The following is a 23,825-nucleotide window of genomic DNA, read 5'->3' on the forward strand; positions in this document are numbered from 1 at the left end:
CACGATCGTTCAAATAACAAAACAAATCCTGTCCTTCACTCCCACCGTCCATCAACAACAAAACAAATCCCGTCCTTCACTCCCACCATCCATCAACAACAAAACAAATCCCGTCCTTCACTCCCACCGTCCATCAAACCACAAAACAAATCCCGTCATTCACTCCCACCGTCCATCAACAACAAAACCAATCCCTTCCTTCACTCCCACGATCGTTCAAATAACAAAACAAATCCTGTCCTTCACTCCCACCGTCCATCAACAACAAAACAAATTCCGTCCTTCACTCCCACCGTCCATCAAACCACAAAACAAATCCCGTCCTTCACTCCCACCATCCATCAAACCACAAAACAAATCCCATCCTTCACTCCCACCGTCCATCAACAACAAAACAAATCCCGTCCTTCACTCCCACCGTCCATCAACAAGAAAACATATCCCGTCCTTCTCTCCCACGATCGTTCAAATAACAAAACAAATCCCGTCCTTCACTCCCACCGTCCATCAACAACAAAACAAATCCCATCCTTCAATCCCACCGTCCATCAACAACAAAACAAATCCCGTCCTTCACTCCCACCGTCCATCAAAGCACAAAACAAATCCCGTCCTTCACTCCCACCGTCCATCAACAACAAAACAAATCCCGTCCTTCACTCCCACCGTCCATCAACAACAAAACAAATCCCGTCCTTCACTCCCACCGTCCATCAACAACAAAACAAATCCCGTCCTTCAATCCCACCGTCCATCAACAACAAAACAAATCCCGTCCTTCACTCCCACTGTCCATCAACAACAAAACAAATCCCGTCCTTCACTTCCACCGTCCATCAACAACAAAACAAATCCCGTCATTCACTCCCACCATCCATCAAACCACAAAAGAAATCCCGTCCTTCACTCCCACGATCGTTCAAATAACAAAACAAATCCCGTCATTCACTCCCACCGTCCATCAACAACAAAACAAATTCCGTCCTTCTCTCCCACCGTCCATCAACAACAAAACAAATCCCGTCATTCACGCCCACCGTCCATCAAACCACAAAACAAATCCCGTCCTTCACTCCCACGATCGTTCAAATAACAAAACAAATCCCGTCATTCACTCCCACCGTCCATCAACAACAAAACAAATTCCGTCCTTCTCTCCCACCGTCCATCAACAACAAAACAAATCCCATCCTTCACTCCCACTGTCCATCAACAACAAAACAAATCCCGTCCTTCACTCCCACCGTCCATCAACAACAAAACAAATCCCGTCCTTCACTCCCACCGTCCATCAACAACAAAACAAATCCCGTCCTTCACTCCCACCGTCCATCAACAATAATCAAATCCCGTCATTCACTCCCACCGTCCATCAACAACAAAACAAATCCCGTCCTTCACTTCCACCGTCCATCAAACCACAAAACAAATCCCGTCCTTCACTCCCATGATCGTTCAAATAACAAAACAAATCCCGTCCTTCACTCCCACCGTCCATCAACAACAAAACAAATTCCGTCCTTCACTCCCACCGTCCATCAAACCACAAAATAAATCCCGTCCTTCACTCCCACGTTCGTTCAAATAACAAAACAAATCCCGTCCTTCACTCCCACCGTCCATCAACAACAAAACAAATCCCGTCCTTCACTCCCACTGTCCATCAACAACAAAACAAGTCCCGTCCTTCACTCCCACCGTCCAACAACAACAAAACAAATCCCGTCCTTCACTCCCACCGTCCATCAACAACAAAACAAATCCCGTCCTTCACTCCCACCATCCATTAAACCACAAAACAAATTCCGTCCTTCACTCCCACCGTTCATCAACAACAAAACAATCCCATCCTTCACTCCCACCGTCCATCAACAACAAAACAAATCCCGTCCTTCACTCCCACCATCCATCAACAACAAAACAAATCCCGTCCTTCACTCCCACCGTCCATCAACAACAAAACAAATTCCGTCCTTCACTCCCACCGTCCATCAAACCACAAAATAAATCCCGTCCTTCACTCCCACGATCGTTCAAATAACAAAACAAATCCCGTCCTTCACTCCCACCGTCCATCAACAACAAAACAAATCCCGTCCTTCACTCCCACTGTCCATCAACAACAAAACAAATCCCGTCCTTCACTCCCACCGTCCATCAACAACAAAACAAATCCCGTCATTCACTCCCACCGTCCATCAACAACAAAACAAATCCCGTCCTTCACTCCCACCGTCCATCAAACCACAAAACAAATCCCGTCCTTCACTCCCACGATCGTTCAAATAACAAAGCAAATCCCGTCCTTCACTCCCACTGTCCATCAACAACAAAACAAATTCCGTCCTTCACTCCCACCGTCCATCAAACCACAAAATAAATCCCGTCCTTCACTCCCACGATCGTTCAAATAACAAAACAAATCCCGTCCTTCACTCCCACCGTCCATCAACAACAAAACAAATCCCGTCCTTCACTCCCACTGTCCATCAACAACAAAACAAATCCCGTCCTTCACTCCCACCGTCCAACAACAACAAAACAAATCCCGTCCTTCACTCCCACCGTCCATCAACAACAAAACAAATCCCGTCCTTCACTCCCACCATCCATTAAACCACAAAACAAATCCCGTCCTTCACTCCCACGATCGTTCAAATAACAAAACAAATCCCGTCCTTCACTCCCACCGTCCATCAACAACAAAACAAATTCCGTCCTTCACTCCCACCGTCCATCAAACCACAAAATAAATCCCGTCCTTCACTCCCACGATCGTTCAAATAACAAAACAAATCCCGTCCTTCACTCCCACCGTCCATCAACAACAAAACAAATCCCGTCCTTCACTCCCACTGTCCATCAACAACAAAACAAATCCCGTCCTTCACTCCCACCGTCCAACAACAACAAAACAAATCCCGTCCTTCACTCCCACCGTCCATCAACAACAAAACAAATCCCATCCTTCACTCCCACCATCCATTAAACCACAAAACAAATTCCGTCCTTCACTCCCACCGTCCATCAACAACAAAACAATCCCATCCTTCACTCCCACCGTCCATCAACAACAAAACAAATCCCGTCCTTCACTCCCACCATCCATCAACAACAAAACAAATCCCGTCCTTCACTCCCACCGTCCATCAAACCACAAAACAAATCCCGTCATTCACTCCCACCGTCCATCAACAACAAAACCAATCCCGTCCTTCACTCCCACGATCGTTCAAATAACAAAACAAATCCTGTCCTTCACTCCCACCGTCCATCAACAACAAAACAAATTCCGTCCTTCACTCCCACCGTCCATCAAACCACAAAACAAATCCCGTCCTTCACTCCCACCGTCCATCAACAACAAAACAATCCCATCCTTCACTCCCACCGTCCATCAACAACAAAACAAATCCCGTCCTTCACTCCCACCGTCCATCAACAACAAAACCAATCCCGTCCTTCACTCCCACCGTCCATCAACAACAAAACAAATTCCGTCCTTCTCTCCCACCGTCCATCAACAACAAAACAAATCCCGTCATTCACGCCCACCGTCCATCAAACCACAAAACAAATCCCGTCCTTCACTCCCACGATCGTTCAAATAACAAAACAAATCCCGTCATTCACTCCCACCGTCCATCAACAACAAAACAAATTCCGTCCTTCTCTCCCACCGTCCATCAACAACAAAACAAATCCCATCCTTCACTCCCACTGTCCATCAACAACAAAACAAATCCCGTCCTTCACTCCCACCGTCCATCAACAACAAAACAAATCCCGTCCTTCACTCCCACCGTCCATCAACAACAAAACAAATCCCGTCCTTCACTCCCACCGTCCATCAACAATAATCAAATCCCGTCATTCACTCCCACCGTCCATCAACAACAAAACAAATCCCGTCCTTCACTTCCACCGTCCATCAAACCACAAAACAAATCCCGTCCTTCACTCCCATGATCGTTCAAATAACAAAACAAATCCCGTCCTTCACTCCCACCGTCCATCAACAACAAAACAAATTCCGTCCTTCACTCCCACCGTCCATCAAACCACAAAATAAATCCCGTCCTTCACTCCCACGTTCGTTCAAATAACAAAACAAATCCCGTCCTTCACTCCCACCGTCCATCAACAACAAAACAAATCCCGTCCTTCACTCCCACTGTCCATCAACAACAAAACAAGTCCCGTCCTTCACTCCCACCGTCCAACAACAACAAAACAAATCCCGTCCTTCACTCCCACCGTCCATCAACAACAAAACAAATCCCCTCCTTCACTCCCACCATCCATTAAACCACAAAACAAATTCCGTCCTTCACTCCCACCGTTCATCAACAACAAAACAATCCCATCCTTCACTCCCACCGTCCATCAACAACAAAACAAATCCCGTCCTTCACTCCCACCATCCATCAACAACAAAACAAATCCCGTCCTTCACTCCCACCGTCCATCAACAACAAAACAAATTCCGTCCTTCACTCCCACCGTCCATCAAACCACAAAATAAATCCCGTCCTTCACTCCCACGATCGTTCAAATAACAAAACAAATCCCGTCCTTCACTCCCACCGTCCATCAACAACAAAACAAATCCCGTCCTTCACTCCCACTGTCCATCAACAACAAAACAAATCCCGTCCTTCACTCCCACCGTCCATCAACAACAAAACAAATCCCGTCATTCACTCCCACCGTCCATCAACAACAAAACAAATCCCGTCCTTCACTCCCACCATCCATTAAACCACAAAACAAATCCCGTCCTTCACTCCCACGATCGTTCAAATAACAAAACAAATCCCGTCCTTCACTCCCACCGTCCATCAACAACAAAACAAATTCCGTCCTTCACTCCCACCGTCCATCAAACCACAAAATAAATCCCGTCCTTCACTCCCACGATCGTTCAAATAACAAAACAAATCCCGTCCTTCACTCCCACCGTCCATCAACAACAAAACAAATCCCGTCCTTCACTCCCACTGTCCATCAACAACAAAACAAATCCCGTCCTTCACTCCCACCGTCCAACAACAACAAAACAAATCCCGTCCTTCACTCCCACCGTCCATCAACAACAAAACAAATCCCATCCTTCACTCCCACCATCCATTAAACCACAAAACAAATTCCGTCCTTCACTCCCACCGTCCATCAACAACAAAACAATCCCATCCTTCACTCCCACCGTCCATCAACAACAAAACAAATCCCGTCCTTCACTCCCACCATCCATCAACAACAAAACAAATCCCGTCCTTCACTCCCACCGTCCATCAAACCACAAAACAAATCCCGTCATTCACTCCCACCGTCCATCAACAACAAAACCAATCCCGTCCTTCACTCCCACGATCGTTCAAATAACAAAACAAATCCTGTCCTTCACTCCCACCGTCCATCAACAACAAAACAAATTCCGTCCTTCACTCCCACCGTCCATCAAACCACAAAACAAATCCCGTCCTTCACTCCCACCGTCCATCAAACCACAAAACAAATCCCATCCTTCACTCCCACCGTCCATCAACAACAAAACAAATCCCGTCCTTCACTCCCACCGTCCATCAACAAGAAAACATATCCCGTCCTTCACTCCCACGATCGTTCAAATAACAAAACAAATCCCGTCCTTCACTCCCACCGTCCATCAACAACAAAACAAATTCCGTCCTTCACTCCCACCGTCCATCAAACCACAAAACAAATCCCGTCCTTCACTCCCACCGTCCATCAACAACAAAACAAATCCTGTCCTTCACTCCCACCGTCCATCAACAACAAAACAAATCCCGTCCTTCACTCCCACCGTCCATCAACAACAAAACAAATTCCGTCCTTCACTCCCACGATCGTTCAAATAACTAAACAAATCCCGTCCTTCACTCCCACCGTCCATCAACAACAAAACAAATCCCGTCCTTCACTCCCACCGTCCATCAACAACAAAACAAATTCCGTCCTTCACTCCCACGATCGTTCAAATAACTAAACAAATCCCGTCCTTCACTCCCACCGTCCATCAACAACAAAACAAATCCCGTCTTTAACTCCCACGAGCGTTCAAAGAACAAAACAAATCCCGTCCTTCACTCCCACCGTCCATCAACAACAAAACAAATTCCGTCCTTCACTCCCACGATCGTTCAAATAACTAAACAAATCCCGTCCTTCACTCCCACCGTCCATCAACAACAAAACAAATCCCGTCCTTCACTCCCACTGTCCATGAACAACAAAACAAATCCCGTCCTTCACTCCCACCTGTCGAGACTCAAACACATACACATCCTCACACGGATGCACGCACACAGACGCACACACACACACTCACACACCTGCAGACACACACACACACACACACACACACACACACACACTCACACACCCGCAGACACACACACTCACACACACACACATACACTGACTCACACAGACACACTCACACCACGCACACACACTCACACACCTGCAGACACACACACACACACACACACACACTCACACACCAGCAGACACACACACACACACACACACACACACACAGACACACACACACACTCACACTCCTGCAGACACACACACACATACACACACACACACACACACACTCACACACCTGCAGACACACACACACACACACACACACACACACACACACACACACACACACACACACACACACACCTGCAGAGACACACACACACACACACAGACACACACACACACAGACACACACACACACACACACACACACACTCACACACACACACACACACAGACACACACACTCACACACACATACACTGACTCACACAGACACACACAGACACACACACACACACACACCTGCAGACACACACACACACACACACACACACACACATACACTGACTCACACAGACACACACAGACACACTCACACACACACTCACACACCTGCAGACACACACACACACACACACACACATACACTGACTCACACAGACACACTCACACACACACACTCACACACCTGCAGACACACACACACACACAGACACACACACACACACACATACACTGACTCACACAGACACACACACACACTCACACACCTGCAGACACACACACACACACAGACACACACACACACACACACACACACACACATACACTGACTCACACAGACACACTCACACACACACACTCACACACCTGCAGACACACACACACACACTCACACACCTGCAGACACACACACACACACACACACACACACACACACACATACACTCACACACCTGCAGACACACACACACACACACACACACACACACACACACACTGACTCACACAGACACACTCACACCACGCACACACACTCACACACCCGCAGACACTCACACATACACGTACACACTCATAGACACACTCACACACACCACCTTCACCCACTCACACAGACACACTCACACCACACACACACACTCATTCACACAGACTCATACAAACTCACACTCACTTTCATGCTGAATGCTATTACTTACTTTTATTGTTTGCACAATTTGTTTTGTTTTCTCCCTCTGCACTTTGGGTGACTATTAGTCTCTTTTTAAAGTTGGGTTCTTTCAGGTTGGGTGCTTGGTGGCTGCCTGTAAGCAGGCGAATCTCAAGGCTGTGTAATTTATACACGTTGATAATAAATGCACTTTGAATTTTGAATACTATAACAATGCCATACTTTGTGCAGTGTGAACTGTCTGTTTGATCTCTCTCTCCCTTTCTCTCTCTCTCTCTTTCTCTCTCTCTCTCTCTCTCTGTCTCTCTCTCTCTCTCATTCTCTCTTTCTCTCTTTTTCTTTCTTTCTTTCCCACCGAGACTGTTCCGGCCCATTTATTCGGCACCAGGACACACCATCTTTAAATACCCTTAGAATTAACTGAAGATCTCACATGCATCAGAATTTGAGGCACCTCACAATGTAGTTACAATCACGTTACAAAATAAACGGATATAGAGTATACAGACAACAAATACACATTTCAGCATCCCCATTACTAAAGAAACGGAATATTACACCGTGTTCGGTGGGAAGGGCTCCCTGTAGGATCATTATGAAGGGAAGGGGGAAGACATTGAAGGGCGCACACTCAGCACAACGGCAGCAGAATGACAAGGTGATGTTTGTCCATGTGTACAGACTGCACTTACCAAACACTCTCAATCACAAACTGGATTCCCACAAGCGCAAATGTTCTCATCCTTCCTGTTAAGAGAATACACTAGTGAACTCCTACCTTTAGGAATAATGGCGTTTGCCAGCACTGTGGACCCTGCCAGGATGAGTGTGGTGATCTGTGTGAATTTTCTCCCGATCAGGCTCAGTGTCAGGTAGGCCACGATCTTCGCTGGAATATCTACGGCTCCAAAAATGAGCTGGATGAGGTAAATGTCAACTCCAAACCCTTGCAAATCGATTGACAGCCCATAATAGGCAAAGCTTGTTGAAAACCTATTAATACAAAAACAAAACACAAAATGTGTGGAGTGGAGATTTATCAGGATGCTGTCTGATTAGAGAGCGTGTTTTATGAGGAAAGGTTGAATGAGCTTTTCTCTTTGGAGTGGAGGAGGATGACAGGTGACAATAGAGGTGTGCAAGAAGAAAAGAGCCACAGATTGAGTGGACAGCCAGAGACTCTTTCCCAGGGTGGAAATGGCTTATATGAGGGGGCATGATTTTAAGGTGACTGGAGGAAAGTATAACGAGGATGTTAGAGGTAGGTTTAGCACACACACAGTGGTGGGTGTGTGGAACACTCTGCAAGGGGTGATGGTAGAGGCAGATACATTAGGGACATTTAAAAGACTCTTAGACAGACACATGGATGATAGAAAACTGGAGGGCTGTGTGGGAAAGAAGGTTAGATTGATCTTGGAGTGGGTTAAAGGGTCAGCACAGCACCGTGGGCTGAAGGGCCTGTACTGTGCTGTGATTCTCCATGTACTAAATGGACCATGATCAGGTCAGGATGATTTCTGCAGATGCATCTTGGTTGTAAACAGGCAAACGGAGTGCCGCAGGGATCAGTGCTGGGGTCGCAACTCTTTATAATCTATAGTAATGACAGTGCAGTGGCTAGTGACGCTGTCTCCCAGCTCCAGAGTCATGGGTTCGATCCTGAGCTCTGACATTGTGTGTGTGTGAGTGAGTGTAAGAGTGGGCATGTGTGCGCGTGTGTGAGTGAGAGTATGTTTGCGAGTGTGTGAGAGCATGTGTGTGCGTGCGTGTATGTGGAGTGTGTACGTATGAGTGTGTGAGAGTGAGTGTGTGTACATACATAGTAGTAGTAGTTATTTTGTTATGCCACCCATGTTGATTGGAGGAGTGCGCAGACGCAGTAGAAGTGTTACCGCACAAGTCCAGCCAAGGGCTTTAAAAACCTAGCCTCTATAAAAGCCCAGAAGACAATAAGATATAGGAGCAGAAGTAGGCCATCTGGCCCATCGAGTCTGCTCCACCATTCAATCATGGGCTGATCCAACTCTTCCAGTCATCCCCGCTCCCCTGCTTTCACCCCATACCCTTTGATGCCCTGGCTAATCGAGAACCTATCTATCTCTGCCTTAAATGCACCCAATGACTTGGCCTCCACAGCCACTTGTGGCAACAAATTCCACAGTTTACCACCCTCTGACTAAATTAACTTATCTGCATCTCTGTTCTAAAAGGACATATTTCAATTCTGAAATCATGCCCTCTTGTCCTAGAATCCCTTACCATGGGAAATAACTTTGCCATATCTAATCTGTTCAGGCCTTTTAACATTTGGAAATGTTTCTATGAGATCCTCCCTCATTCTCCTGAACTCCAGCGAATACAGCCCAAGAGCAGCCAGACGATCCTCATACGGTAACCCTTTCATTCCTGAGTATCATTCTTGTGAATCTTCTCTGAACCCTCTCCAATGTCAGCACATCCTGTCTAAAATAAGGACTCCAAAACTGCACACAATGCTCCAAGTGTGGTCTCACGAGTGCCTTATAGAGCCTCAACATCACATCCCTGCTCTTATATCCTATACCTCTAGAAATGAATGCCAGCATTGCATTCACCTTCTTCACAACTGACTCAACCTGGAGGCTAACCTTTAGGGTATCCTGCACAAAGACTCCCAAGTCCCTTTGCATCTCTGCATTTTGAATTTTCTCCCTATCTAAATAATAGTCTTCCTGTTTATTTCTTCCACCAAAGTGCATGACCATACACTTTCTAACATTGTATTTCAATTGCCACTTCTTTGCTTATTCCCCTAAACTATCTAAGTCTCTCTGCAGGCTCTCTGTTTCCTCAACAGTACTCGGTCCTCCACCTGTCTTCGTATCATTGGCAAATTTAGCCACAAATCCATTAATCCCATAGTCCAAATCTTTGACATACATCGGAAAAAGCAGTGATCCCAAGTTCCCAACATCGACTCTCGTGGAACTGCACTGGTAACCGGCAGCCAGCCAGAATAGGATCCCTTTATTCCCACTCTCTGTTTTCTGCCAATGCTCCACCCATGCCAGTAACTTCCCTGTATTCCATGGATTCTTATCTTGTTAAGCAGCCTCATGTGTGGCACCTTGTCAAAGGCCTTCTGAAAATCCAAGTACACCACATCTACTGCATCTCCTTTGTCTACCCTGCTTGTAATTTCCTCAAAGAATTGCAGTAGGTTTGTCAGGCAGGATTTTCCTTTCAGGAAACCATGCTGTCTTTAGCCTATCTTGTCATGTGCCTCCCGGTACTCTGTAATCTCATCCCTAACAATCAATTCCAACAACTTCCCAACCACTGATGTCCTTAATCTACCTTCGACTCTCTTTTACCCTTTATATACTTAGAAAAGCTTTTAGTATCTTCTTTGATTGTAGTTGCCAGCTTCCTCTCATAATTCGTCTTTTCCTTCCTAATGACCTTCTTCATTTCCTTCTACAAGTTTTTAAAAGCTTCCCAATCCTCTATATTTCCACTACCTCTGGCTCCCTTGTATGCCCTCCTTTTTGATTTTACTTTGGGTCTGACTTCACTTATCAGCCACAGTATTGTCCTTCTTCCCTTTGAAAATTTCTTCTTATTTGGAATATATCTGTCTTGCACTTCCCTCATTTTTCGCAGAAACTCCAGCCATTGCTGCTCTGCTGTCCTTCCTGCTAGTGAGGTATCCGAGATCAGCCATGATAGAATTGTGAAGCAGACTCGATGGGCTGAATGGCCTAATTCAGATCCTATGCGTTATGATTATGGTCTAATGGTCAATAGGGCAGCAATGAAGGTCTTCTATCACTGTCTGTCCTTGGCCATCTTCTCTGTCATGCTCCAGGTGTGGTTCAGGGTCATCAATGACCGCTCCGCATTGAGGTGCAGCTCCTTCGAGACCGTGTTTGTGAACTGGATTTGCAGCTCGTTAGGGAAAGTGGGGAGGTGGTAGACAGGAGTTACAGGGAGGTAGTCACCCCGGGGCCACAGGAGATAGATAAATGGGTGACTGTCAGGAGAGGGAAGGAAGAACATCAGATGGTGGAGAGATCACCCTTGTGGCTGTCCCCTCAACAATAAGTACTCCATTTTGAGTACTGTTCGGGGGGGGGGGGTGGTGGGAACAAAGCCGGGGGAAGTAACAGCGGCTGTGCCTCTGGCACTGAGTCTGGTCCTGTGGCTCAGAAGAGTAGGGAACAGAAGGGGATGGCAGCAGTAATAGGGGACTCTATAGTTAGGGAGACTGAAAGGCGATTCTATGGATGCAAAAGGATACACGGATGGAAGTCTGCCTCCCAGTTGCTGGGGTCCATGATGTTCCTGAAGATGTCCACAATACCCTGAAAAGTGAGGTTCTGAAGCCAGAAGTCGTGGTACATATTGGTACTAATGACATAGGAAGAAAAAGGGAGGAGGTCCTGAAAACACAATACAGGGAGTTAGGAAGGAAGCTGAGAAGCAGGACCTCAAGGGTAGTCATCTCAGGATTGAGGTTTGGGCCACTGGACAGTGAGGATAGAAATAGAATGCTGTGGCAGATAAATGTGTGACTGAAGAATTGGAGCGGGGGCAGGGGTTCAGACTTCTGGATCATTGGGACCTCTTCTCAGACCAATATTGAGACCAATATTCTTGCAGGCAGGTTTACTAGAGCTGTTGGGAGTGTTTTAAACTAATATGGCAGGAGGATGGGAACCAGGATGATAGAGCTGAGGATGAGCCAGCAGGTTTACAAGTAGATGATGGGTGTAACATGAATGTAAGGAAGGACAAGCCAATGATTGGGTCCAAATGCAGACAGAGCAAAGAGTCAAATTGTTCCACAGAGGCAAAATTCAAAAGGGCGAAGAATGCAGGACTGAAAGTGCTGTATTTAAATGTGCATAGAATTCAGAATAAGGTGAACAAACTCGCGGCGTAATTAAAGATTGGTTGATATGACATTGTGGGCATCACTGAGTCGTGGCTGAAAGAAGGCCATAGTTACGAGCTTAACGTCCAAGGATATACTTTGTATAGAAAGGACAGGCAGGAAGGCATGGGCGGTAGTGTGGCTCTGTTGGTAAGAGATGGACTTACATATTTAGAAAGAGGTGACATTGGGTCAGAGAATGCGGAATATTTGTGGGTGGATTTAAGAAATTGCAAGGGTGAAAAAACAATCGGGGAATCATATATAGACCTCTAAATAATAGCCAAGGTGTGGGGCTGAGATTGCAAAGGGAGCTGGAAAAGGCATGTAATGAAGGTAATGTCACAATTGTAATGGAGAACTTCAATATGCAAGGGGATTGGGAAAATCAAGTTGGTGTCAGATGGCAAGAGAGGGAATTTGTTGCTTGCCTACGAGATGGCATTTTAGAGCAGCTTGTGCTTAAGCTTATTTGGGCAAAGGCTATCTTAGATTGGGTGTTGTATAATAACCCAGATCTTATTAGGGAGCTTAATGTAAAGGAACCTTAAAAAGGGCTCATGCTGTAACTTGAGAGGGAGAAGCATAACTCACAGGTATCAGTATCGCATGAAATAAAGGGAATTACAGAGGATGAGAGAGGAGCTTTCCCAGGTGGTTTGGAGGAGGATACTGGTAGGGATGACAGCAGAGCAGAGATGGCTGAAATTTCTGGGAATAGTTCACAAGCCACAGGACAGATATGTCCCATAGAGGAAAAAGTTCTCAAATGGCAGGAGTAGGCAACCATGGTTGATAAGAGAAGTTACAGACTGCATAAAAGTCAAGGAATAGGCATATAAGGTGGTAAAAGTGAGTGGGAAGTTGGATGATTGGAGAGGTTTTAAAATCTAACAAAAGACAACTAAAAAAGCTATAAGAAGGGAAAAGATGAAATATGAGGGCAAACATGGAAACATAGAAAACCTACAGTACAATACAGGCCCTTTGGCCCACAAAGTTGTGCCGAACATGTCCCTACCTTAGAAATTACCTAGGCTTATCTATAACCCTCTATTTTACTAAGCTCCATGTAGCCATGCAGGAGTCTCTTAAAAGACCCTATGTATCCGCCTCCACCACTGTTACCAGCAGCCCATTCCACGCACTCACCAGTCTCTGAGTAAAAAACTTACCCCTGACATCTCCTCTGTATCTACTCCCCAGCACCTAAAACCTGTGTCCTCTTGTGGCAACCATTTCAGCCCTGGGAAAAAGCCTCTGACTATCCACACGATCAAAGTCTGTCAAGATCATATGCACCTCTATCAGGTCACCTCTCATCCTCCGTCGCTCCAAGGAGGAAAGGCCAAATTCAGTCAACCTTCTCATAAGGCATGCTCCCCAGTCAAGGCAATGTCCTTGCAAATCTCCTCTACACCCTTTCTATGGCTTCCACGTCCTTCCTGTAGTGAGGTGACCACAACTGAGCACAGTACTCCAAGTGGGGTCTGACCAGGGTCCTGTATAGCTGCAACATTACCTCTCGGCTCCTAAATTCAATTCCATGACTGATGAAGGCCAATACACTGTACGCCTTCTTAACCACAGAGTCAACCTGCACAACTGCTTTGAGCGTCCTATGGACTCAGACTCCAAGATCCCTCTGATCCTCCACACTGCCAAGAGTCTTACCATTAATATTATATTTTGCCAATGATATAAAGCAGGATACCAGAAGTTTTTTCAATTAAATGAAGAGTAAAAGGGAAGTGAGAGTTGATATTGGATCACTGGAAAATGATGCTGGTGAGATAGTAATGGGGGACAAAGAAATGGCAGGTGAATTTAATGGGTACTTTGCATCTGTCTTCACTGTGGTAGACACTAGCAGTGTGCCAGAGCTTTGTGAGTGTCAGGGAGCAGGAGTGAGTGCCATTGCTATTACAAAGGAAAAAGTGCTAGGCAAACTGAAAGGTGGATAAGTTTCCTGGACCAGATGGACTACATCCCAGAGTCCTGAGAGAGGTTGCTGAAAAGATAATGAATGCATTGGTCATGATCTTGCAAGAATCACTTGATTCTGGCATGGTCCTGGAGGACTGGAAGATTGCAAATGTCACTCCACTCTTTAAGAAGGGAGGAAGGCAAAAGAAAGGAAATCATAGGTGGTTGAGAAAGTGTTGGAGTCTATTATTAATGATGAGGCTTTGGGATACTTGGAGATTAATGACAAAATGTCAGTCAGCATGGTTTCTGCAAAGGGAAATCTTGCCAGACAAATCTGTTGGATTTCTTAAAAGAAGTAACAAGCAGAGTGGACAAAGGAGAGGCAGCAGATGTCATTTGATTGTCAGAAGATGTTTGATAAGGTGCCTCACAAGAAGCTGCTTCTGTGGCGTTACAGAAGAGATACCGACATGGATAGAGGAATGGCTAATTGGCTAGTGGAGTTCTTTAGGGGTCTGTACTGGGACCACTACTCTTCACATTGTCAGTGATTGAGATAGTGGAATGGATGGCTTTGTGGCAAAGTTTGCGGATGATGCAAAGATTGGTGGAGGGGTAGGTAGTGCTGAGGAAGCAATGTGCAGCAGGACTTAGGCAAATTGGAAGAATGGAACAAAAAAGTGGCAGATGGAATACAGTGCTCGGAAATGTATGATCCTGCAGTTTGGTAAAAGGAACAATAGTACAGACTATTATCTAAATGGGGAGAAGATTCAAACATCAGAGGTGCAGAGGGACTTAGGGGTCCTCGTGCAAGACTCCCAGAAAGTTAATTTACAGTGTGAGTCTGTGATAAAGAAAGCAAATGCAATGTTGGCATTTATTTCAGTGGGAATAGAAAATAAAAGCAAGGAGATAATGCTGAGGCTTCAAAAGACATGAATCAGGCTGCACTTGGAGTATTGTCAACAGTTTTGAGCCCTATACCTCAGAAAGGATGTTTTGGGATTGGAGAGAGTCCAGAGGAGGTTCACAAAGATGATTATGGGAATGAAAGGGTTAACATATGAGAAGCAGTTGGCAGCTTTGGGCCGGTACTCACTGGAATTTAGAAGAATGCGAAGGGATCTCATTGAAACCTACTGAACGTTGGAAGGACTAGATAGGGTGGAAGTGGAGAGGATGTTTCCTATGGTAGGAGTGTTCAGATCCAGAGGGCACAGGCTCAAAATTGAGGAGCAACCTTTTAGAACAGAAATAAGGAGCAATTTTTCTAGCTAGAGAGTGATGGATCCGTGGAATGCTCTACCACAGACTGCAGTGGAGGTCAAGTCCGTGGGTATATTTAAGGCGGAATTTGATAGTTTCCTGATCAGTCAGGGCATCAGAGGATATAGCGAGAAGGTGTATGGGGTTGAGAGGGATCTGAGATCAGCCATGATGGAATTGTGAAGCAGACTCGATGGACTGAATGGCCTAATTCAGATCCTATGCGTTATGATTATGGTCTAATGGTCAATAGGGCAGCAATGAAGGTCCTCTATCTCTGTCTGTCCTTGGCCATCTTCTCTGTCATGCTCCAGGTGTGGTTCAGGGTCATCAATTCTGGTTCGATGGTACAGTGCCAAGTTGTCTTTGGTCTCCTGCATTTCCTCCACCCTTCAGGGATCCAATGAAGTGCTGTCTTGATGATGGAGTTGCCCTCTTTTCTCATCACGTGCCCAATTCACCTGCAACGTTTCCTCATGGTGATTGTGGCCATGTCCTCTTGGTGACGCTGAAGGAGTAGAGTGTGGTTGGAGATCTTTCTAGGCTGAAAATACAAAGGTTCTTCCGGAGGCTCGTGGTGTGGAATGACGACAACCTGACAGGGTCACTCTCTGTCGTGCGCCAGCATTCTGACCCGTACGAGAGTGTGGACAGAACACAGCTCAGGTACAGCTTCACCGTGTGCATGTGTATTTGAAACTTGTTACCGAGAGCCAGTGAAAAGCTTGTCTAGCATACTGTTCATACAGATCAAATCATTACAGTGTACTGACACAGAGAAAAATTACACACAGATTGACAGAGAGGCATTGAGCCCAGTTTGGGGAGTAAAAGATTTCAACCAGTACTTGTATGGGAGAAGGTTTACCCTCGTTACTGATCATCAACCACCAGTGTCCATTTTCAACCCACAGAAGGGATTTAGAAGGAGTGGATTGGGACAATTTCTTTTATGGGAAGAATGTAATACAGAAATGGAGGTCATTTAAAGGTGAAATTTTGAAAGTACAGAATCTTTATGTTCCTGTTAGGTTGAAAGGAAAGGTTAAAAGTTTGAGAGAGCCATGGTTTTCAAGGGATATTGGAAACTTGGTTTGGAAAAAGAGAGAGATCTACAATAAATATAGGCAGCATGGAGTAAATGAGGTGCTCGAGGAATATCAAGAATGTAAAAAGAATCTTAAGAAAGAAATTAGAAAAGCTAAAAGAAGATATGAGGTCGCTTTGGCAAGTAAGGTAAAAATAAATCCCAAGGGTTTCTACCATTATATAAATAGCAAAAGGATAGTGAGGGATAAAATTGGTCCCTTTGAGAATCAGAATGGACAGCTATGTATGGAGCCAAAAGAGATGGGGGAGATTCTGAACCATTTCTTTTCTTCGGTATTCAGTAAGGAGAAGGATATTGAATTGTGTAAGATAAGGGAAACAGGTAGGGAAGTTATGGAAACTATGATGATTAAAGAAGAGGAAGTACTGGAGCTTTTAAGGAATATTAAAGCAGATAAATCTCCGGGTCCTGATAGGATATTCCCTAGGACCTTGAGGGAAGTTAGTGTGGAAATAGCATGGGCCCTGACAGAAATATTTCAAATGTTATTAGAAACGGGGATGGTGCCGGAAGATTGGCGTATTGCTCATGTTGTTCCATTGTTTAAAAAGGGTTCTAAGAGTAAACCTAGCAATTATTGGCCTGTGAGTTTGACGTCGGTGGTGGGTAAATTGATGGAAAGTATTCTTAGAGATGGTATATATAATTATCTGGATAGACAGGGTCTGATTAGGAACAGTCAACATGGATTTGTGCGTGGAAGGTCATATTTGACAAATCTTACTGAATTTTTTGAAGAGGTTACTAGGAAAGTTGACGAGGGTAGAGCGGTGGATGTTGTCTATATGGACTTCAGTAAGGCCTTTGACAAGGTCCCACACAGAAGGTTGGTTAGGAAGGTTCAATTGTTAGGTATTAATATTGAAGTAGTAAAATGGATTCAGCAGTGACTGGATGGGAGACGCCAGAGAGTGGTGGTGGATAACTGTTTGTCATATTGGAGGCCGGTGACTAGTGGTGTGCCTCAGGGATCTGTACTGGGTCCAATGTTATTTTGTCATATACATTAATGACCTGGATGAAAGGGTGGTAAATTGGATGAGTAAGTATGCAGATGATACTAAGATAGGTGGAGTTGTGGATAATGAAGTAGGTTTTCAAACCTTGCAGAGAGATTTAGGCCAGTTAGAAGAGTGGGCTGAAAGATGGTTGACGGAGTTTAATGCTGATAAATGTGAGGTGCTACATTTTGGTAGTACTAATCAATATAGGACATACATGGTAAATGGTAGGGCATTGAAGAATGCAGTAGAACAGAGGGATCTAGGAATAACGGTGCATAGTTCCCTGAAGGTGGAATCTCATGTGGATAGGGTGGTGAAGAAAGCTTTTGGTATGCTGGCCTTTATAAATCATAGCATTGAGTATAGGAGTTGGGATGTAATGTTGAAATTGTACAAGGCATTGGTGAGGCCAAATTTGGAGTATTGTGTACAGTTTTGGTCACCCAATTATAGGAAAGATATCAACAAAATAGAGAGAGTACAGAGAATATTTACCAGAATGTTACCTGGGTTTCATCACCTAAGTTACAGAGAAGGTTGAACAAGTTAGGTCTTTATTCTTTGGAACGTAGCAGGTTGAGTGGGGACTTGATAGAGGTATTTAAAATTATGAGGGGGATAGATAGAGTTGACATGGATAGGCTTTTTCGATTGAGAGTGGGGGAGATTCAAACAAGAGGACATGAGTTGAGAGTTAAAGGGCAAAAGTTTAGGGGTAACATGAGGGGGAACTTCTTTACTCAGAGAGTTGTGACTGTGTGACACGAGCTTCCAGCAGAAGTGGTTAAGGCAGGTTCGATATTGTCGTTTAAAGTTAAATTGGACAGTTATATAGACAGGAAAGGAATGGAGGGTTATGGGCTGAGTGCAGGTTGGTGGGACTAGGTGAGAGTAAGAGTTCGGCACGGACTAGAAGGGCCGAGATGGCCTGTTTCCGTACTGTAATTGTTATATGGTTATATGGAAGAAGGACACTACCGTGGCTGACAAGTGAAGTCAGAGCCAAAGTAAAAGCAAAAGAGAGGGCATACAAGGAAGCCAAAGCTAGTGGGAAGATAGAAGATTGGGAAGCTTTAAAAAACTTGCAGGTGGCAACTAAGAAGATTATTAGGAAGAAATAGATGAATTATGAAAGGAAGCTGGCGACTACTATTAAAGAAGATACTAAAAACTTTTTTACCCTATATAAAGGGTAAAAGAGGGTTGAGGGTAGATATAGGACCAATAGAAAATGACACATGAAATATTGTAATGAGAGACGCAGAGGTGGCAGAGGAAATGAACATGTATTTTGCGTCAGTCTTCACAGTGGAAGACATCTGCAGTATACTGTATATTCAAGAGTGTCAGTGAAGTGAAGTTTGTGCAGTGAAAATTACGACCGAGAAGGTGCTCAGGAAGCTTAATGGTCTGAGGATGGATAAATCTCCTGGACCTGATGGAATGCACCCTTGGGTTTTGAAGGAAATAGGTGGAGTGATTGCGGTGGCATTAACAATGATCTTTCAAGAATCAATAGATTGTACCAGGTGACTGGAAAATGTGCAAATGTTAGTCCGCTATTTAAGAAGGCTGGAGGGCAGCAGAAAAGAAACTATAGACCAGTTAGCCTGACTTCAGTGGTTGGGAAGTTGTTGGAATAGATTGTTAGGGATGAGATTATGGAGTACCTGGAGGCACAGGACAAGATAGGCCAAAGCCAGTATGGTTTTGTGAAAGGAAAATCTTGCCTAACTACATATGCCAGTGACATTGAACCTGATTCCGATCTGAGAAGAAGGTAAATGGCATTCACTGTTACGTCACAACGTCACATGTGAGCACCTCACGAGAAACAAGGGCTAGTATCCCCAAATGCTGTGCTTTTCTAGTTGGAGTTATGAAACAGAACAGGTAGCCTCCAACCTACAATCTGACAGTAAGAACATGAGTTACTGGAACTTGTTCTAATTTATTCCCTCACCCACCTACTGGTTCACACTCACCACTTCACTTCCCCTCACCTAGTTTCCCCCACCTCCTCCTCACCTTTCTCCCATGGTCCACTCCCCTCATCCTTCTTTATCAGACATTTATCTCACCTGCCAGTGACTGACTTCATCCCCGCTCTCCCAAACCAATGCCCACCTTCCCCCTCACCTGGTCTCACCTATCACCTTCCAGTGTCTCACTTCATCCCCCCTCTCCCCCACCAATGCCCACCTTCCCCCTCACCTGGTCTCAACTATCACCTCCCAGTGTCTCATTTCATCCACCCTCTTCCCCACCCACCCATCATCCCCCTCACCTGGTCTCACCTATCACCTCCCAGTGTCTCACTTCATCCCCTCTCTCCCCCACCCACCCACCTTCCCCCTCACCTGGTCTCACCTATCACCTCCCAATGTATCACTTCATCCCTCCACTCCCCCACCCACCTTCCTTTCCCCTTAACTGTTCTCACTTATCACTTCCCAGTGTCTCACTTCATCCCCACTCTCCCCCACCCACCCAGCTTCTCCCTCACATGTTCTCACCCATTACCTCCCAGTGTCTCACTTCATCTCCCCTCTCCTCCACCCACCCACCTTCCCCCTCACCTGGTGTCCCCCATCATCTCCCAGTATCTCACTTCATCCCCCCTCTCCCCCACCCACCTTCCCCGTCACCTGGTCTCACCTATCACCTCCCAGTGTCTCACTTCATCCCCCCTCTCCCTCACCCACCTTCCCCCTCACCTATCACCTCCCAGTCTCTCACTTCATCCCCTCGCTCCCCCACCCACCCACCTTCCCCCTCACATGGTCTGATCTGTCACCTCCCAGTGTCTCACTTCATGCCCCCTCTCCCTCTCCCCACTCAACTTCCTCCTCACCTGGTCTCACCTATCACCTCCCAGTGTCTCACTTCATCCCCCCTCTCCACCACCCACTCCTTCCCCCTCACCTGGTCTCACCCATCACGTCCCAGTGTCTCACATCATGCCCCCTCTCTCCCACCTTCCCCCTCCCCTGGTCTCACCTATCTCCTCCCAGTGTCTCACTTCGTCCCCCCTCTCCCCCACCCATTCCTTCCCCCTCACCTGGTATCACCCATCACGTCTGAGTGTCTCACTTCATGCCCCCTCTCCCTCTCCCCACCCACCTTCCCCTTCACCTTGTCTCACCTATCACCTCCCAGTGTCTCACTTCATCCCCCCTCTCCCCCACCCACCCACCTTCCCCCTCACCTGGTCTCACCTATCACCTCCCAGTGTCTCACTTCATCCCCCATCTCCCCCACCCACCCACCTTCCCCCTCACCTGGTCTCACCTATCACCTCCCAGTGTCTCACTTCATTCCCACCACCCCCCCCCACCTTGCTGACATTGTCAATAAACCTGCTCTGGAACCCATTCCTACATTACCCTCTCTTTTACTCAAAAACAGGGAGAACTCAGATTCAAAATCAGGTTTAATATCACCAGCATATGTTGTGAAATTTGTTGTCTTTGCAGCAGCAGTACAGTGCCATACATAATAATAGAAAAAAATTGTGAATTAGATAAACCAAATAAGTGGTGCAAAAGCAGAAATAAAACAAGTAGTGCCGCACTTTTCATAGGTTCGATGTCCAATGTCCAGGTCCAAGGATAAAGAAGTTCACTCACCAAACCACCATCGTACAACAGCTGATCCGTCGCATTATTGGTGTCCGGAACAGATCAAACACACTCTGTTTCTTGGCAGCGAGCTGGTCACTCTCCACACTCGCCTTGAGAATCTGTGGAACACGTGGTGTCAGACAGAACAAAAAATGCAAACATAGTCATTGCTCTACACGAAATGTTGGAGGAAATCTGCAGGTCAGGCAGCGTCTATGGATGGAGTTTTCTCTGGGTGCTCCGGTTACTTCACACATTACAGAGCAGTATGGGTTAGGGGTAGTGAGTTGTGGGCGTGCTATGTTGGCACGGGAAGCGTGGCGACACTTGTTTTGATTGTGTTGGTCATTGATGCAAACAATGCGTTTCACTGAACTGGCGCCAATGTAACATACCCACAATACACCTGTACGTCGTTGGGATGTGGGAGGAAACTGGAACTCCCGGAGGAAACCCGCAGAGTTACAGGGAGGATTCTTCACAGACAGCGGCATGAATCAAATGCAGATCACCATCTCTGAAAATCGTTGCACAAACTACTACACTACCGGGCCATCAAACAGCGGCTGACTGCCGGAGTTAAGGTGCCATGGAGTGCCAGATCACAAACACCAGTATGATCTGTTTCCGAGAATGGTGCTTACTTCAACAGTGAGTCTCTCCCCTTCTGCCTCCCGACCGTTAATCTTCGCCACCCTCTTCAGCTGCTTTAGAGCAATGTGTTCCTTGCCGTTCACGATGAGCCATCGGGCCGACTCTGAGAGCCACCTGTGACAGCAAGGATGATAACTCATTGCAGGTTGATTGAAAGAGTGCAGGATGTTGCCAGGACTTGTGTTATAGGGGAAGGCTGAATAGGTTAGGACATTATTTCCTGGAGAATAGGAGAATGAGGGGAGATCGGATAGAGGTACGCAAAATTGTGAGGGGTATAGATAGGGTAATTGCCAGCAGGCCTTTTCCACTGTGTTTAGCTGGGACCACAACTGAAGTTCATGGATTAAGGGTGAAAGGTGAAATATTTAAGGGCAACATGAGGGGGAACTTCTTCACTCAGAGGGTGGAGCAAGCTGCCAGCGGAAGTGGGGGATACGGGTTTGATTGCAACACTTAAGAGACGTTTGGATGGGAGGCGTCTGGAGGGTTATGGTCCAGGTGTAGGTCGAAGGGACCAGGCAGAATAATATTCAGTACAGGATAGATGTGCTGAAGAGCCTGTTTCTTTATTGTAGTGTTCTCTGACTCTGACACCACTGAGTACATCTACAAGACAAGTAGGCAGCGTCCATCATTGAAGACGCCAACTGTCCAGGCCATGCCCACTTTTCACTACCACCATCGGTTGGGAGGTACAGGAGCCTCAGTTCCCACCAGGTTCAGGAACAGTTATTACCCCCTAACCATCCGGCTCCTGCTCCATCCTGGAGAACTTCACACAGTACAACACTGAAGTGCTTCCTCACCCAATGGGCTCACTTCCAAGTCTCTGCAGCTCCTGTTCTCAACATTATTGATCTTATATGCACCATTAGTCTTCTTTTGGACATGGGTTGTGGTTCAATCTTTGTTATGTAAAGTTTTTGATAACTTCTATTGTAAATGCCTGCAAGGAAATGAATCTCAGGGTAGTGTCTGGTGAAGGACTGTATACTTGCTTGGATAATATGTTTAGTTTGAACTCTGAAGTAACAGGACATCAAAGCTGGTTGAGAACAGCTTTGTGCTATTATTTGTCAATTCTACCCCCTCCCCCCGCCCTTTCCAAGGTAGAGTACTTTCTGAGACTTTTCTCTGAGAGCTCACAGCTGGAATAACGTGTGCAGAAAATCACAGATGTATGATCAGGACTCCAGCTGAATTGGGGCTGGTTGGTGCAGTTGTGGACAGTGTTGAAGGTTATCATAGGTTACAATGGAATATTGTCAGTATGCAGAGCTGGGCCAAGAAGTGGCAGATGGAGTTTGGTCTGGAAAAGTGTAAAGTGATTCACTTTGGAAAGTCGACTTTTGAAGACAGAAGAGAGGGTTAATGACAGAGTGCTGAGCAGTGTGGAGGAACCGAGGGATCTTGGATGCACGTTGTTCAACCCTACAAAGCTGCCGCACAAGTTGATAGGGTGGTTAAGAAGGTGTTTGTTGTGTTGGCCTTCATTAGTCAGGGGATTGAGTTCAAGAGCTGTGAGGTAATGTTACAGCTCTATAAAACCCTGGTCAGACCACACTGGGAGTATTGTGTTCAGTTCTGGTCACCTCATTACAGAAAAGATGTGGAAGCTTTAAAGAGGGTGCAGAGGAGATTTACCAGGATGCTGCCTGGATTGGAGAGCATATCTTGTGAGGAGAGGTTGAGTGAGCTCGGGCTTTACACTTTGGAGCAACAAAGGATGGGAGGTGACTTGATAGAAGTGTACAAGATGATAAGAGGCACAGACCGAGTGGACAGCCAGAGACTT

General features: G+C 46.0%; 1 protein-coding gene across 2 annotated transcripts in view; it reads right to left on the bottom strand.

Moving 5' to 3' along the window:
• Positions 1-23,825, bottom strand: part of LOC134339594 (solute carrier family 22 member 6-A-like) — a 71,658-nt gene that overhangs the window by 32,352 nt on the left and 15,481 nt on the right. For both annotated transcript variants that reach the window (XM_063036239.1, XM_063036238.1), the window contains exons 5-7: positions 22,018-22,141; positions 21,380-21,492; positions 8,298-8,512 (exon numbers count right to left, since the gene is read on the bottom strand). In XM_063036239.1, coding sequence (XP_062892309.1) covers positions 8,298-8,512; positions 21,380-21,492; positions 22,018-22,141 — 452 coding nt within the window. The remainder of the gene's footprint in view (positions 1-8,297; positions 8,513-21,379; positions 21,493-22,017; positions 22,142-23,825) is intronic.

This window comes from Mobula hypostoma, chromosome 30, assembly GCF_963921235.1.
Source record: "Mobula hypostoma chromosome 30, sMobHyp1.1, whole genome shotgun sequence".
NCBI classification, from domain to species: domain Eukaryota; kingdom Metazoa; phylum Chordata; class Chondrichthyes; order Myliobatiformes; family Myliobatidae; genus Mobula; species Mobula hypostoma.